General features: G+C 49.3%; 1 protein-coding gene across 2 annotated transcripts in view; it reads right to left on the bottom strand.

Annotated features, from left to right (window-relative positions):
- Nucleotides 1–8,161: 8,161 nt before the first annotated feature.
- DSCAML1 (DS cell adhesion molecule like 1) overlaps nucleotides 8,162–16,465 on the bottom strand; it is a 320,759-nt gene continuing 312,455 nt past the window's right edge. For both annotated transcript variants that reach the window (XM_044997070.1, XM_044997071.1), the window contains 2 exons: nucleotides 14,739–15,050; nucleotides 8,162–8,979 (listed from right to left, as the gene is read on the bottom strand). In XM_044997070.1, the coding sequence (XP_044853005.1) occupies nucleotides 8,537–8,979; nucleotides 14,739–15,050 (755 nt within the window). In that variant the 3' untranslated portion in view covers nucleotides 8,162–8,536. The remainder of the gene's footprint in view (nucleotides 8,980–14,738; nucleotides 15,051–16,465) is intronic.

Here is a 16,465-nt window from a genome sequence, read left to right as displayed (position 1 = left end):
CCCTCCCAGACACGCGGGGGCTTGGGTAAGAGTGCAGCAGAATTCCCGGCTCCGAGGTCTGCCCATCACTGGGGGGCAGGAGGCTGGAACCAGTCTTGGCCAAAGGCCCTACCGCCCCATTGCCTCGAGGCTGGTCAGTTACGGTCAGTCCTGTTTGGCAGTGACTGGCCGTTGCCCCCTGATGTCTGACTTGTAGCCCCGGTGAAAAGGGTCGTTCCCAGTGGACAAGCACCCACGTGCCAGAAGACCCACTGACTGATGGCATGAACTGGATCCCGTGGTGTTGGCAAGGCAGAGGCTGGCCTGGGCCATGTACAGTGAATTCCCTCTCATCCCTAGGAGTGGTCAGCGGTGACGCGCTGGCAGGGCTCTGCTGGCCCTGCCCTGTGGGTCTAGAGCTCAGCCGGCAGGGCTGTCGCTGGTGCCTTTCACCGGCACGTGCCCAGGCTGTTGGATTCATTGTGTTCTGTGCCCGTCTCTCTAGGTAACGTGGTTCCTGATTCGAGCAGCAAGAGCAAGTGCCTGTGTGACCCGACCGAGCGGGCTGCCGTCACCATCCAGACCCACTACAGGAAATACCAGCAGCACAAGCAGGAGAAGAAATAGACGTGGCCGGGATCCCTTTCTTGCGTGTCGTTGTGTTGGTTTTCCGTGTGAATAAGAAGTTTTTCGGTCACTGTTGTGGTGACTCCCTGGATCCACACTAGCCTGCTGTCTGCTCCCTTCTCAATAGTGCTGCCTGTGTGCCGAGGTTTAGAGACGTGTCTGTGTTTGTCAGGGTGTCTACGCTGGCCCTCAGTTGCAAGCCTGGTGACCAGCCCATCCCCACATATCATAGCCCCAGCCGGGGGTCTGAGCAGGGCGCAGGGAGAGCAAGTGTTTGACTGGATGGGAGTCATCCAGAGACTGAGACAGAGCCCAGCTTTGAGACCTGCGGGCCCAAATCTCAGATTTGTGGGTGCTAATTGGGGCTCCAGCACCCTAACGCCGTCTTCAGTGCTGGAGTGTCCTAGTGCCCGTCGGTGGGATGTAGGTGCTCGTTTTTGCACAGTGCTGTTTTCCCATCTTTCTGGCCTCTTGCACCCAAGGAGGTGGGTGGGAGGGAGCAGGAGGGGCACATCTAGCATCTCTAAGCATCTGGGCCTGTCGGAAATTGGCGTAGGGCAGGACTCCCCTCCCTGAGTGCAGTGCAGTGCAGTGCCGAGCTAGGTTCACTGTGCGATGGATGCTGGTGCCACCATGAGCTGCTAGATCTGGAATTAATCCCTCCATGGTGAACCGGCGCTCTTGGGCCAGCTCCGCTGTTTGGCCATGTGGCAGGAGGTAGCAGCCCCATGTCCATGTAATAGCTAACCCGGCGTGCCAGGGCTTGTCCTGTCTGCTCTGGAGCCCTTGTGGGAGCAGGTCTGTGTCCTGGAGCTGCAGCAGGGGCAGTGCTAACTCGTGCAGAGCTAGGCACTTTTAGTAGGACAGAAGCGAGAGAGGGGCCCAAGTTATTTGTGGGAAGGGGGAACCGGCGGCAGGGGCGGCAGGGGTTTGTGGTGGGAGGGGCCGTGGGGTCACAGAGGTGGGTTGAGCAGCTGGGAGAGGCATATAAAGGAGGTGCTTGCAAATGCCTTGATTAAGGGAGGGGGGAATAGGGGCGGCTGGGGTTGGGTCACATGGGAAATGGGGAGAGGGACAGGGTGCTTGCTGGGGAGTTCACGGGGCGGGGTGGGTGTTTGAGATGGGGGGGGCAGGGAGGGAATTTCCAGGCTCATCCTTGTCCGCAGCATCCAGAGGGTTAGTTGCCCCTTTGAACTGGGTCTCATTCCCATCTCTGTTTTTAAAACTTGGCTATTTTATCTTCAAAATAAATGAAACCCCAGCTTCTCCCTCTGGCAGAGCCTGGGGGAGGGAGGGAGGCCCTGAACTGGGCAGGGGGTCAGCAGCTGGCTCTAACGGGCTGAGGGCTTGCGTCTGTGTCACTGAGCAAGGGAGGGGAAGGCTAATTTGGGCGGAGTCCTTAGCAGGCTGGTTATGCTGCTCTTGGAGTGCTGAGCGTGTTGCTTTTAAATCTCTGCTCACGAGCAGCCTCCCTTTAGGCCTCGGCCTGGCTCCCTCCTTTGGAGCTCGGCTAAAACACCTTCGGGGCTGCCCCTGTGCGTCTGGGACCCCCCAACCAGCTTGTACACTGGACTTGCCACCCCAGGAGCCAGCCGGCCTTCGCCATGACAGCGTCTTCGTGAGCCACAGCGGGCAAGGGAACGGGACCTGCAGATGCAGACTGTGAGCTGATGATGACTTTTCTGGGGAGCCTTGTCACTGGGTGTAGGTTGGGTGTTTGTCTGTTTTCACTGCCCCCCCTGTGTGGATGCTGACCACCATCCCTGCAATTAACTTGATACACAACTGATGGATCTTCCCTGTCTCCTTTCTGCTGCTATGTCACCCTAACCTACAGTCATTCCCTCGGCTAATCACTCCCGCCCGACATGGGGCTCGTCCCACCGCTGTTCTCTAGCTAGGCCACAGGATGACCTAGGGCCAAGTAAGAGACCCACTGTTTGCCTGGAGGAGTTGACAGTGCCCGGGGTGTTAGGCCAGAGCAGTGCACGCAATAGAGACGGGGGTGGCGGTGGGAAGCTCTCTCTGTTGTATATGGCTAGTGGCGTGTGCCTCCAGGAGGTGGGGGTGGAGTTGCCCTGTCCCTGTCTCTCTGAGAGTTGTGTAAGAGGACAGTGTTTTTGAGGAGTGGCGGTGGGGGATCTACAGGGAGCAGGGTAAAGATGTAAAGCCCTGGGATGTGTGTCGGCACTGGGTAACCCAGGAGGTGCAGTGAGAAGGTCATTGAGTGCGGGGTCAGGATGGGTTGGCCGGTTACGTTAGAACAAGTCAGGGAATTCTAAAGGCTGGTGCACTGCAACCCTCCAACAGCTGTAAGTGGGAGATACTCTGCCCTGCCAGGGGGTGGGAGACAGGCAAGGTGACCCATGAGGCTTCTTGTGCACAAGATATTGCTACTGTTGAACTGTATTGCTCTGGCCCCTTGAGAAGGGTTCTCAGCTGCCTCCTTGCTGTGGCTGAGTCATTCTGTGCAGTGCCCACAATGGACTCTGGCCCTTAACCCTCCTTGGGTGCTCCTGGTCCCCCATCTCTAGCTCCCCCTCCCCCCGTGCCCCCAGCTGCAGGCTGACCTAGCTCCCTCCCACATGGCCGTGAATGCTGCTGCACCCCCAGCTGCGTGCTGTGTTAGTCAATGCTTGTAAAATGCTTTAAATATGTAAAGCCCAATGTCAATGCTCAGCGAGGGTGTTACTGTCTCTGGGTTCTCTCCTCTCCACAGTAGTTCTGCACCCTCCTTTCCTGTCTCTGCCTCCTGACCTCTGATCTTCTACATACTGGTTCCAAGTGGGCTAGTGACAGCTTGTTCTCCCTCTGTTAATGCACAGCTGGTTCCAGCTCCTCTGCGCAGAGGGTTGTTGTTAAACAAGAGCTAGCGAAAGCCTAATAGAGTCTTTGTTACTTGTATTGTGGAGGCATTCGGCCAGGATCGGGGCCTCTTGTGCTGGATGCGGCACAAACACCAGGTAACGGGGACACTAGATTCATGTCCTTTCAAACTTGGATTTTTTCACTCAATGTTTTCTTGCACCTCCCATGTTTTAAGGCAGGTGAAACAATAGGGAGTTTGGCCAGTTTGACGTGACGTCTTTTAGACAACTCTCCCCTCCCCTGAAATGCTGGTTTGTCGTTTCCTACAACGCTGTGCCTGTTACAGCGACAGTAAATGGGGCTGGACTGGGGCTGAGGTATTTCCCCATCTTTCTCTAGTGGTGGAAATCAATCCAGGTTGGATAAAACTGTGCAATACCAAGGCCTGTAGTTGCATGGGAAAGTACAATGGAGAATTCTTGTTAGAATGTAGGACTGAGATTTGTACCAGCTACGTGATAATAAAGAAGTGACAATCTAGTCTTCTGCCTTTCTTTATTTTGCCAATCCACTTGGTCAAACAGCAGAGAGTATTCTTGTCTCTTTCATTTGCAGTTCTGGGTTGAAATTTCACACCTCAAAGGAACAAGTGGTCTCGGACTATAGCACTGTGCTGATTGACGGCAGGGGCGTTTACAGGGCCCTCCACTTAGGACTTGTGCCTCTACATTGTTTCAGACCTGTTCAATAGTAGCAGAAATGTTTTTAAAGATTGTGAAACCATGTTAGTTTGCTTATAAACATTCCTGCCTTGGTCTAATGGGGAGAACCAGAAGGTGACTAGAAACATGCAGGTGACTGGTCTCGGTGTAAAATCTAACCAGCATCCAGGCTGAAAGGTATGTGATTTGAAGAATGATCATCTATTCTGATAGCAGCGGGGCTTCTTGGTAAGGATTGGGCACAGCCTTTATTTTAAATCTAACCTGAGTGTCTCACTGTAGCACGTTTGCTAGGGGCTGTGGGTTGTTCTTACAGCACTTGCTGTTTGGAAAACATTGCCATGGTGGTGATCTACCAGGATGCGAAAACGTAACATGTCGTAGTGGTTAGAGCACAGCGCAGGTAGGCAGCAGACCTGTAGTCAGCGTCTTGCCACGTGTACCTGTGTAAATTTGTGCGCCCCTCTACCTCAGTTTACCTACTTCTGTAAAGTGGTTTGAGATCAGTGAATAAAGCGCAGACAAAGTGCTAGTCCTAAAAACATGACTATCAGTGCAGTGACGAGTATATGAAGAGCCTATGGCTGCCTTCTTTCGGTAACTCAGGGTGAAGACCAACCTGCTCAAACTCCTGGCATTTGTTGCTGGTGAACTTGGCTCCCAGCAGCTGCTGATGTTAAAGGCAGAGGAGCAGGCAACTGCTCTGGGCATCTGTTTTTGAACAGGTATTGATCTGTGCCAGCTGGATGCAGCCCTCTGCCTCTGGGCAGATTGGCGAGATGCCACTGGGAGACGCATGGTCCGAAGACCCCTCTGGTACAGCAGAACTCAAACCCTTCACTGCGCAAGTAGGGTGAGAAGGTGGCGGGCAGGGGGGTTGCAGGTGGAGAATGCTGCCCTTAGCGTCGCTGCAGACCAGCAATATCAAACTCAACCCGACAGGGTGGAGACGAGCGAGACATCCCTCCAGCCCCAAAACACAAAGAGAAACAGCACCCACCACTTCTACAGCCCTGCTGTGGCACAGCTCCCTGCCTGCTCCTGGGCATTCAGCCCCTGGAGAATGGCTGTGCCCATTCCCAGCAGGGTACAGAGGAGGAACTGGCATTTGCCCCCACTGTATCAGCCCTTCTCTGCACAGGCCTGAGGGTATTTCCAACTGAGGAGCTTGCTCTGGCATTCTGATGAAGCCTGGGCGGCCTGCCTGGCGCATCCCCCTCCCCCACCCCCTTGCTGGCAAGAAGAGAGTTCCTGGGGGGAGCTTTGTGTTATGTTAGTACAGCCTTAGCAAGGCCCCCCTTTTCTAATGGGGATCAGCTGTCTCCTTGTCAGTGCTCTCCCTCCTTTATGGAGAGCAGCCATCCCTCACTGCCTCTGGAGTTCCCTTAGTCGGATTTCCAGCGGACCATCTCCCATTCTCCAGCCACAGAATGAACGTTCCTTCGGTGGGCGTCTACCCTACGACTCTGTTTCGACGCACAGGGGCATCCCACAGACTTTTGCCCTGTCTGTCCCATCCTCTGTAGAGCACATGCTGGCGTTTTTCCAGCCGGCACCTCGCAATCTGATGGTCTCTGCTCCCTGTTAGCTATTAAGTCCTCCGGGATCCACCTCCTCTCGACCCCTAGGTGGGGGTTTGCCCCATCGCTTCCTTTTGGTTTTCCCTTGTACGGGTCCCTCTTTCTCCAGCATTTCCCACCTGGGCCCTGTGTTTCTGGTTTGTTGGTATTTGTCTAGGGTTTTTACTCGTATCCCCTTGCTTGTGGGTCTGGGTCCTTTGCTGACTCGACTCCTTTTTCTCCTGCTGTCCACTGAGGTGCCCGCCAGCGCACCTCTCTTCACATCCTTACAGGGAATGGGTTCCACTCAGTCCCCACAACCACAGGATGGGGGCTCTGACCCTCCCACACACCTCTACTGGGATGGTGCGGCTGGAGAAGGCTTTTTTCTCCCCATGTATATGAGCATCATCCATTTCTAGAGCATCACCCCTCCTAAAACCATCGCGATGTAACCAGCCTGCTTTGCAAGAGTGAGTAATTGGCCTCCGATGAAATAACCCCATCTCCGGTTGCCAGCCCACCCTTACCGGAATAGTTCTCACGCCCTTCTGAGAGCTTCCCATCACCCCAGTCCAGTACAAAGACATTGGGACCCTCCCCGGGCTCAGCCCCCCCCCTCAACTTCCCTTCCCCGTGGCGGGACTTGTCAGAGTCTGTAATAACTGCTGTTGTCCGTGGTTCTGCTCCTCCAGGAAGTCTTGAAATGGCTGCCATCCCAGTGGAGCTTGGTGCGCTGTCTGCTGGGTCTATTGGAGCGCCTGCAGCATCCTCCAATTTGTTTTCCAGGTTCGGTCTGTCCTCACACAGGCTGCCGCTCAAGCTATCCTGGCCAAGCCCCCCACCTGTGAAGAGGATCTCCCTTCAGCTCCTGTGAACCCACTCCTCCTCTAACCAAACCCAGTACCCCCCGTGCTCGAAGTGATCAGCGGGCAGCTCCCAAAGGGCTCTCTTTACAGCTGTTAGCAGCACCCATCCCAAAGCAGAATCTAAAATACTGTTGGAATGTTCTCTATAGGAACCAAGCTCCACTGTCCTGTGCATGGAATTTAAATCATTACACTCGAATCTATGGTTCAGAGCAAAACTGCCCTTGGAAAAATAGGTTCTACAGAAAGGCTAAAAATCTATTGACTGTGTAAGGAAATGTAGAAAATGTCTCCTAATTAACTTTAGTCACGATTTATTGTTTAAAAAAAACAGCTCTTCTCCTGTACTGTAATAATCGCATGTCACACGTGCATCTTTTCTCTCTGAGGAAGAACGTGTTATGTTTGGCATCTCGTTCACTTCTGTAGCCAGCGACCTCCCTCGCTCCTGTTGAGAGAAGGGAAAGGGTTGGGAGAGTCCAAGTCCTTCCTCTGGAAGAGCAGGGAGGGTCGTGCACAGCAGCACCACTCCGAGATGGAGGCTAGAACAGCACCGGACTTCACACGCTGCACCTCCTCTAGTGTCAAAGGAGAACTACAGTAGAGCCTCAGAAATGGAACTTGTTATGGACTCTGGCCACTTGGAGTGTCAGGGCTTCTGAGCCATGGGAGCACCATGGGGGGGGGTGATGGGGCTCCCCACAGCTGCACTCCTGGTTTCAGCTGGGGGGGGGGAGCACTGGGGCTGAAACTGTCACACCCCATGTCTAGGCACCCCCTGGGGGGCTAAAGCCATGACGCCCCCTCCTGCTGCAGCCCCAACACCCCCGCACTCCCCTGTTGAAGCCCTGAGTACCAGGGCTAAAGCCTCAAAGCCGTGAAGTATTTGCTGTGTGTCTCTCTCTGCTGCTGCCTGATTACTCCAGTCCCAGAGGGTGTCTGGTTGACTGGTAAGTCTGTAACTCTGGTGTTTGTATCTTTGAGGTTTTCCTGTACCCAGTTTGGACCCATTCCTACATGGAGGCCTCTTGAAGTCCTAGGCTGCTGCCTTGGCACGGCTTGGACCATAGCCAGGCTTGTACATACCTAGCAGTGTCCTTGCACCTCACTGTAATGCCACTGGGTTTCTTCCTCAGTGAGTTTGCCCAGCCGACTCGGAGCCACTGGGACACTATGTCTGCAGACAGGTGATGTGCCTGCTCCCTTCCCTGCTGCAGGCTCACAGCTACTACCGAGAAGCCAGACAAAAGGTAGGCAAGAAAGCGTATGCATGCGCTCGCAATTTCTGGTGCCCCCAGGAGGCCTGACACTTGCCCTCTGGACAGCACGGGATGGGGAAGAGGCTCCTGCTGATCTGTGATGGATTGGCTTGTGTCTCTCCATTCGATGCCTCCCTGCAGGCTTTGTGTCCTGGCTAAAACTTTACAGCCATGGTTTTTAGGCAGACGTGCAAACTGCCAGGAGCACTAAACCCTTCTCTCAGCTATTTTGAGCTCTTCTCCCAACCCAGTCCGCTTCCAGTGCAGTCCTGAGGCTTGAATCAAGTGGAAAACTCCAACATATAAACATAACTTTTATTGCACACGGTGCTGGGTTTTTTCATAGAAAAAGGTATTAACACATAAGCATTTGCAAATCAAAGTAACTCCTGTTGTTTTCAGAACAGTAAACAGCATGCAACGTCTTTGAGAATTTGCTTTTCAAAACCACCAATAATATCAGGGAAAAAAATCGCTGAGTCTCTTTGTGCCCCTTTCAAAATGATGTGAAATATATATATAAGATCACATATATATATATTTTTTAAATCTGTAACATCAAATTCTTTGTGCCCTGGCTTCTTTTTCAGTTCTGGAGAAGAAGAAAATAGTTTCATTTATACAAAAGAGTTCATTATGTACAAGAGTTTATTTTATTTCAATATAAATAATGCAGGAAACCAGCAGTTTTTTTAAATAGGTTTTCTAGTTTCCTACACAAGAGTGTAGGATTTGGAGTATGCTCCAGCCCCTTGTTTTTGAGATCTCCCTATACCGGATGTGCTCATTTCTAGTAGAGAGTCTCTAGAGCCTCCCATTTTGGTGTGTGTGGGCATGCGTGGCTCAGCGGTGGTGGCAGAGGTGGGATCGGCGGCAGGAGCGGAAGCAGCAGCAGTAGTAGCGGAAGCGGAGTTTGCTGAGACAGGCATGGTGAGAGTTCTCTGAGGTAAAGTAGTTGTGGAGGAGCCCGGGTGCGGCAGGCCCAAAGGCTTGCTGCCTGGGTCTAGCGTCATATGCCTTGCTTGCGTGTGATAAGCCCTGGCTAGGTTTCGGATGGAGGCTTCCCTGGGCGGGACCACTGGACAAGGATCGTGGATGTCAGGCTTGCGGAAGAACCCTTCGGATTTCATGTACAAGGGAAGGTTGCAGTAATCGCCTGCAGGGAACAAAGACAGAGGTAAGGTGCTTGAAATGCCTAGCAGTTTTGCGTAGAGTGTGGGAAGCAAGAGTACCGACTGAGCCCTGTGCGTGCCTGAGAACAAGCGCCTGTTTGCCTTTCGCTTTTCATAGCTCTCCTCTTTCTACACAGGCACAAATGGTTTGTGTGCGCGCTTTCACCCCAAGAACCTTGCTCTGCCTTTGCTCTTGTCTCTCTCATCAGGATCAGAAAGGAAAGATCCGTGTTCTTTATGTCCACCACTATTTGATACTCATCTCTGAAGATGAATAAAGAACCCCATGCTATAGAGAGAGGAAGTATCTAACAACCATGTGACTGCTCTCCCTGCCCAGTAATGGTAAGGAAATTACAAACCATGCAAAGAATTATTTTCAGTCTTTCTTACTGTACCTTTGGGATAGCCCCTATGTGTTTTTAGCAGCTGCAGCTGTCATAAGACTGCTTGGAGTGTTAAATATTGTTCCATTGCAAGAAGAGCAGGAGTCATACATTACATATCTTCTGCAGTAATATTTTGGGAACACGCATTAGCTGATGAATCCACCCTGATGTAAAGTAGCGTTGTCAGGGGGAAATGGAAGGTTGAGAACAGGGGCCTCTGCTGGTGAAGATGGAAGAAAGATGCTGGGGCTGGAATCCCTTTTCTCTTGTTCTGCCCATGGGCGTCATGGCTGAGGTTCCAGAGGATCATTTCATTCTCGCCTCCCCCAGCCCAGCAGCTGTCAGCGGAGGGGTGGGAAGAAGGCAACCCAGGCCCCGAGGGAACATCACTGCAAAGGCAGAAGAGGGGTCTAGGACAGCAGGGTCCCTTTCTGTCTTGCTTCCTTCCTGCGATTGCAGATCATGAAGTAATGCAATGCAGGCGGCTCTTCTACCGATCACAGCAGATTCAGGCCTGGTGAATGCTAAAGCTGGAGTGATGGTTATAAGATAATACCGACCCTGGCCCAGGTATGAATTCTGTAGAGGTCAGCACCTGAAGGCAGCGATAGCTCAGTAACAAGTGAAACAGAAAGCTGGCCCCTGTCTCTCCGCAACTTGGAATGGCATGAGCCCTAGCTGGGAAAGCACTGCGTGAAGCAGGCAAGGCTGCAACAGCCCCCATAGGATCCAAAGGTCAGTCTCTAACTGCACAAGATAAAAGTTAGAGGGGAGAGCGACGCTATTCACTCATCTAGCCAAGCTCCCCATGAATGCAGGGTTGAGTCCATCCAATTGTAAAGAATAAGACTTTGTTCCATATCCTCATGAATTGTGGGCTATTGGAATAAACCTCTGGTGCTGAGATTCACCTGTGTCCCCACTCAGCCAAACGAATTCACTTGCTCTTCTAGAGTCCAAATCTATATTTATGGATGGGGGTAGTAATAGCTGCGGAGCCCCATGGAGCTCCAAGAAGGTACGGTCATGGGTGGCAGTGTTTGCAGGACTGAGCCCTTAAGCTTTCCTCATCACTGGATTGCTCCATAAGAACGGCCGTACCGGGTCAGACCAAAGGTCCATTTAGTTCAGTATCCCGTCTATCGACAGTGGCCAATGCCAGGTGCCCCAGAGGGAGTGAACCTAACAGGCAATGATCAAGTGATCTCTCTCCTGCCATCCATCTCCATCCTCTGACAAACAGAGGCTAGGGACACCATTCCTTACCCATCCTGGCTAATAGCCATTTATGGACTTCACCACCATGAATTTATGCAGTTCTCTTTTAAACCCTGTTATAGTCCTAGACTTCACAACCTCCTCAGGCGAGGAGTTCCACAGGTTGACCATGCGCTGCGTGAAGAAGAACTTCCTTTTGTTTGTTTTAAACCTGCTGCCCATTAATTTAATTAGGTGATCCCTAGTTCTTGTATTATGGGAATAAGTAAATAACTTTTCCTTATCCACTTTCTCCACATCACTCCTGATTTTATATACCTTTATCATATCCCCCCCTAGTCTCCTCTTTTCCAAGCTGAAAAGTCCTAGCCTCTTTAATCTTTCCTCATGTGGGACCCTCTCCAAACCCCTAATCATTTTAGTTGCCCTTCTCTGAACCTTTTCTAATGCCAGTATATCTATCTTTTTTTGAGATGAAGTGATCACATCTATAAGGAGTATTTGAGATGTGGGCGTACCATGGATTTATATAAGGGCAATAATATAATCTCAGTCTTATTCTCTATCCCCTTTTTAATGATTCCTAACATCCTGTTTGCTTATTTGACCGCCTCTGCACACCGCATGGATGTCTTCAGAGAACTATCTACAATGACTCCAAGATCTTTTTCCTGACTCCTTGTAGCTAAATTAGCCCCCATCATATGGTACGTATAGTTGGGGTTATTTTTTCCAATGTGCAATACTTTACATTTAAGCACATTAAATTTCATTTGTCATTCTGTTGCCCAATCATTTGGTTTTGTGAGATCTTTTTGAATTTCTTCACAGTCTGCTTTGGTCTTCACTATCTTGAGCAGTTTAGTATCATCTGCAAACTTTGCCACCTCACTTTTTACCCCTTTCTCCAGATCATTTGTGAATAAGTTGAATAGGATTGGTCCTAGGACTGACCCTTGGGGAACACCACTAGTTACCCCTCTCCATTCTGAGAATTTACCATTAATTCCTAGCCTTTGTTCCCTGTCTTTTAACCGGTTCTCAGTCCATAAAAGGACCTTCCCTTTTATTCCCACGACAACTTAATGTACGTATGAGCCTTTGGCAAGGGACCTCGTCAAAAGCTTTCTGGACATCTAAGTACGCCACGTCCACGGGATCCCCTTTGTCCACATGTTTGTCGACCCCTTCAAAGAATTCTAATAGATTAGTAAGACATGATTTCCCTTTAGAGAAACCATATTGACTTTTGCCCAACAATGTATGTATGTTCTTCTATGTGTCTGACAATGTTATTTTTCACTATTGTTTTGACCGATTTGCCCGGTAGCGACGTTAGGCTTACCGGTCTGTAATTGCTGAGATCACCTCTAGAGCCCTTTTTAAATATCGGTGTCACATTTAGCTATCTTCCAGTCTTTGGGTACAGATGCTGATTTAAAGGACAGGTTACAAACCCTAGTGAATAGTTCTGCAATTTCACATTTGAGTTCGTTCAGAACTCTTGGGTGAATGCCATCTGGTCTCAGTGACTTGTTAAGTTTATCGATTAATTCCCAAACCTCCTCTAGTGACACTTCAATCTGTGCCAGTTCCTCAGATTTGTCATCTACAAAAGCCGGCTCAGGTTTGGGAATTTCCCTAACATCCTCCGCCGTGAAGACTGAAGCAAAGGATCCGTGTAGTTTCTCCGCACTGACTTTGTTTTTAAGCGCTCTTTTTGTATCTCGATCATCGAGGGGCCCCACTGGTTGTTTAGCAGGCTTCCTGCTTCTGAGGTACTTACTTAAACAAACATTATTACCTTTGGAGTTTTTGGCTAGCTGTTCTTCAAACAACTCCTCTTTGGCTTTTCTTATTACATTTTTACACTTACTTAATGTGGCAATGTTTATGCTCCTTTGTATGTACCTCACTAGGATCTGACTTCCACTTTTTAAAGGAAGTATTTTTATCTCTCAGTGCTGCTTTTACATGGTTGTTAAGTCACGGTGGCTCTTTTTTAGTTCTTTTACCGTGTTTCTTAATTTGGGGTATCCAATGAAGTTGGGCCTCTATTATGGTGTGTGTCTTGAAAAAGCGCCCATGTAGCTTGCAGGGATTTCACTATAGTCACTGTACCTTGTAATTCCTGTTTAACTAACCCCCTCATTTGTGCATAGTTCCCCTTTGTTATATTATGGTCACTATTTCCAAGCGGTCCTATTGTTGTTATCTCTTGGACCAGCTCCTGTGCTTCACTCAGGACTAAACCTAGAGCTGCCTCTCCCCTTGTGAGTTACCGTGCCAGTGGCAGTCATTTAAATTTTCGAGAAATGTTGTCTCTGCATTTTGTCCTGAGGTGACTGACATGTTCCCAGTCAATATGGGGATAATTGAATTCCCCCCCCCTATTATTGGGTTCTTAATTTTGATAGCCTCTGTAATTTCCCTTAGCATGTCTTCATCCCTATCAGTGTCCTGGTCAGGTGGTTGATAATAGATCTGTAATGTTATATCTTTATTAGAGCATGAAATTACTATGCATAGAGATTCTGTGGAACATGTGGAATCACTTAAGAATTTTATTTCATTTGAAGTAGCTGGCTTCAAGCTGCTTATGGGGTCCTTGTTTTCAGAGAGAAACTTCTTACCTGATATATAATTAATTTTTTTTTTCTTGTTTCTACATTTTCTTTCACACATAGTGCCATTCCCCTCTCCGCTCCCCCCCCCCCCCCGACCTGTTCTGTCCTGCTGATATATTTTGTACCCTGGAATGATTGCATCCTATTGATTGTCCTCAGTCCACCAGGTTTCTGTGATGCCTATTGTATCAATATCCTCCTTTATCACGAGGCACTCTAGTTCACCCATGTTATTATTTAGACTTCTAGCATTTGTGTACAAGCACTTTACAAACCTGTGACTGTTTAATTTTCTGATGTGTCAGATTCCTTTTCATGTGAATGTATCTCATCTGATCTGGCCCGTACATTCTCCTCTTCCATAATCTGCTCCTGACTATAACCTAGGGAATCTCTATCAATAGACTCTCCTCTACGAGAAGTCTGTGTCCGAACCACATGCTCCTCTGCAGCAGTCGGCTTTTCCCCATCTGCTAGTTTCAAAACTGCTCTACATCCTTTTGAATGTTTAGTGTCAGCGGTCTGGTTCCGCTTTGGTTTGGGCAGAGCCCGTCTCTCCTGTATAGGGTCCACCCCATCCCAAAAGTTTCAACAGTTCCTAATTAATCTAAAGCCTTCCTCTCTACACCACTGTCTCATCCATGCATTGAGACTCTGAAGCTCTGCCTGCCTACCTGGCCCTGTGTGTGGAACTGGGAGCGTTTCTGAGAATGCCACCATAGAGGTCCTGGATTTCAGTCTATTCCAGCTCCCTTACTCCTCTCATCTCTGACTATAATGAACTCAGAATGTCAGAAGCGAGGACTGAAAGCAGCACCCGACACATAACACCACAAACAAACAGTAAATTACCAAGGACCATCTGTGTATAATAAACCTCATCACAGACATGTAAGGCTAGGGGGGAGAAAGGAAAGTGGGCTTAGCAAGCATTGATCACAGTGTGAATCTGAAGGCTTGATGTTAACAGCTGCAAAGGAGCACGTGGGTGTATGCAACCTTGAGGGGAGCAACAGGGGCTGTGGCACTTGACTCCTCTTGAGAGCAGCAGCTCTGTCTAGTTGTCATCCATGCTTCAGTTTGTCCTTAGGAAGGCTGAGTGTGTAGTGGGGTAAAACTGAGACATGTTCTGTGGCAAGTAATCATTTCCCTCTCTGAGCCTTGAAAGACTGGGAAATAGCAGTCAAACGCTTGTGTGAAATAAACCCTGTGTTTGTTTTGTTCTAGCTACCAAAGGAATCACGGAACAGACAGTAGCTGCGAATGTAGGTGAGCTCTTGCGTTCCAGCTGGGGCTGCACCTGTTGTGCTAGCAGACACACATGGGCTGCCCCAGTTGGTCGACACAGCAGGGCTGCTTGAAAACCAATCGGGAGCAGGGCCATGTGTGTGCTCTACAGGACAAAGTGCTGCACTGGGGGCTGGGACCACAGTGGCTGTAGGAGCCTTGCTGCAGCTTCACTCCTGCATGGGTGACGGGGGCACTCTTAGCCATTGGAAGGATACTTACTCTTGTTAGCTCTGTGCGGGATGGGCACTGCCACGTTCTTGCCTCTGTCGCTGTCCTGCGGCTTGGGCGGGGAGGCGGTGAACCTGCAGATCCCTGGCTCGGATGGGGTGCTCATGGATGTCATGCTGTCTGCGTTCTCATTGGTCCCTGTGGTCATTTGGTCGGAAGAGCTATCTGAGATGAAGCACTCCGTGATCTCAAACTTGGCATGCTGCAATTGCTCCTCGAGCTTGGCGTGCTCGTAGGCGCGTGCCAGCTCCTCGTAGGTGGATGAGGCGCTCTCTGTAGACACCATGCTGTTCCGCCCTTTGTCTGAAAACAAGGTAGGCAATCAGATCTGGCCTGGGGGGAGGTGGCACTGATGCAGAATGGTGAGGGTGTGGCAGATTTTGAGTAAAGTGTGTTTTGAAACCGCTGTATTAAAATGAAGCAGTCAGCATTTTTTTCAAAGCTTTATATGTATGTTATCTAAAAACCTCACACAAAATCTCAAACCCCACCACACTACTGTAATGTTTGGTTGGTATGTATTTTTTAAAATGATGTATCCTTGTTTGTGTGAATGTTTTTTGTTAAATACACAATGTGTAGTTTAAATCATGCACAAATAATTGACACATCTGTATTTATTTAATCAAACAAAACACACATCTTTCTGTGTATCTTTAAACAAGACTGAAATCGCAAACTTTGATGTAGTGTTCTCCATCAGTAAGCAAGCTTGTCCCTTGTGAGGGGCACATGTACTTAGTGGATGGGCATGTGTCTGGTGCATGCCCCGGCCACTCAAGATGCTGACTGCAGAGCAGAGTGGATAAAAATCAACGGTAAAAAGAAAAATCTTGTACATTAAATAGGTTTTTTTTTATCAAAAATTCCAATCTACAGAGAGTTTTAATTAAGGTACATTGTTGCTCAAAGATATTACAGTGGAATAGGGTTTATGAACTCTAAATCTATAGTATGAGATAATATATTCATGTAAGGTTTGAGAAAGGTTTTGTAAATGAGTTCTAATAGTTCATGGCTGAGGGACTCATTCACTTTTATGGGGTTCCTGGGTGTTCTGTGTTGATTGTTGAGGTTAATCTTTCTATCTACCACTGGGGCTCAGTGCTCAAGATACCATCAGAGAAGCTTAGTTTTGAAGTTCTTGAACTTTGGATTTGTGACTCCAGAGATAACATGCTTGTTTGTTAGCTGCAAGAGTAAGTAATATATAGAGGGGAGAAATAGCAAACCTGAACTCTATCGTCCTTCTGCGAATTGGTGTGCACAGAGGCTACGTCTACACGACTTGGTGGATTGGTGGGTAGTGATTGATCTATTGGGGATTGATGTATTGTGTGTGGTGTAGATGTGATAAATCGATACCCGATTGCTCTCCTGTCGACTGCTGCACTCCACTCTCCAGCTTGCGGAGAGGTGGAAATGGAGTTGAGTTGAGGGGGGAGCTGTGGCAATTGACCCTGTGCTGTGAGGATGTGAGGTAAGTAAGTTGTACTATGATATGTTGACTTGACTTGACTTCAGCTGTGCTATTCTTCTAGCTGATGTTGCATATCTTAGGTTGACACCTCCCACCCTCCCATAGACCAGGCTAGAGTTGAGTTGATCCCTTAGCTGTCTCAAAGTGTCTGTCAGAGGGTTCAATGACCAGAGGATTGTTGGGGTGGAACAGATCTGGACAAGGAGAAGTCATCTGCAGATAAATGTGAGAGGCGGTA

Source organism: Mauremys mutica, chromosome 22 (assembly GCF_020497125.1).
Source record: "Mauremys mutica isolate MM-2020 ecotype Southern chromosome 22, ASM2049712v1, whole genome shotgun sequence".
Taxonomy (NCBI): domain Eukaryota; kingdom Metazoa; phylum Chordata; order Testudines; family Geoemydidae; genus Mauremys; species Mauremys mutica.
The sequence above is the reverse complement of the archived record's forward strand: the minus strand, read 5'-3'. Positions and strand labels throughout refer to the sequence as shown.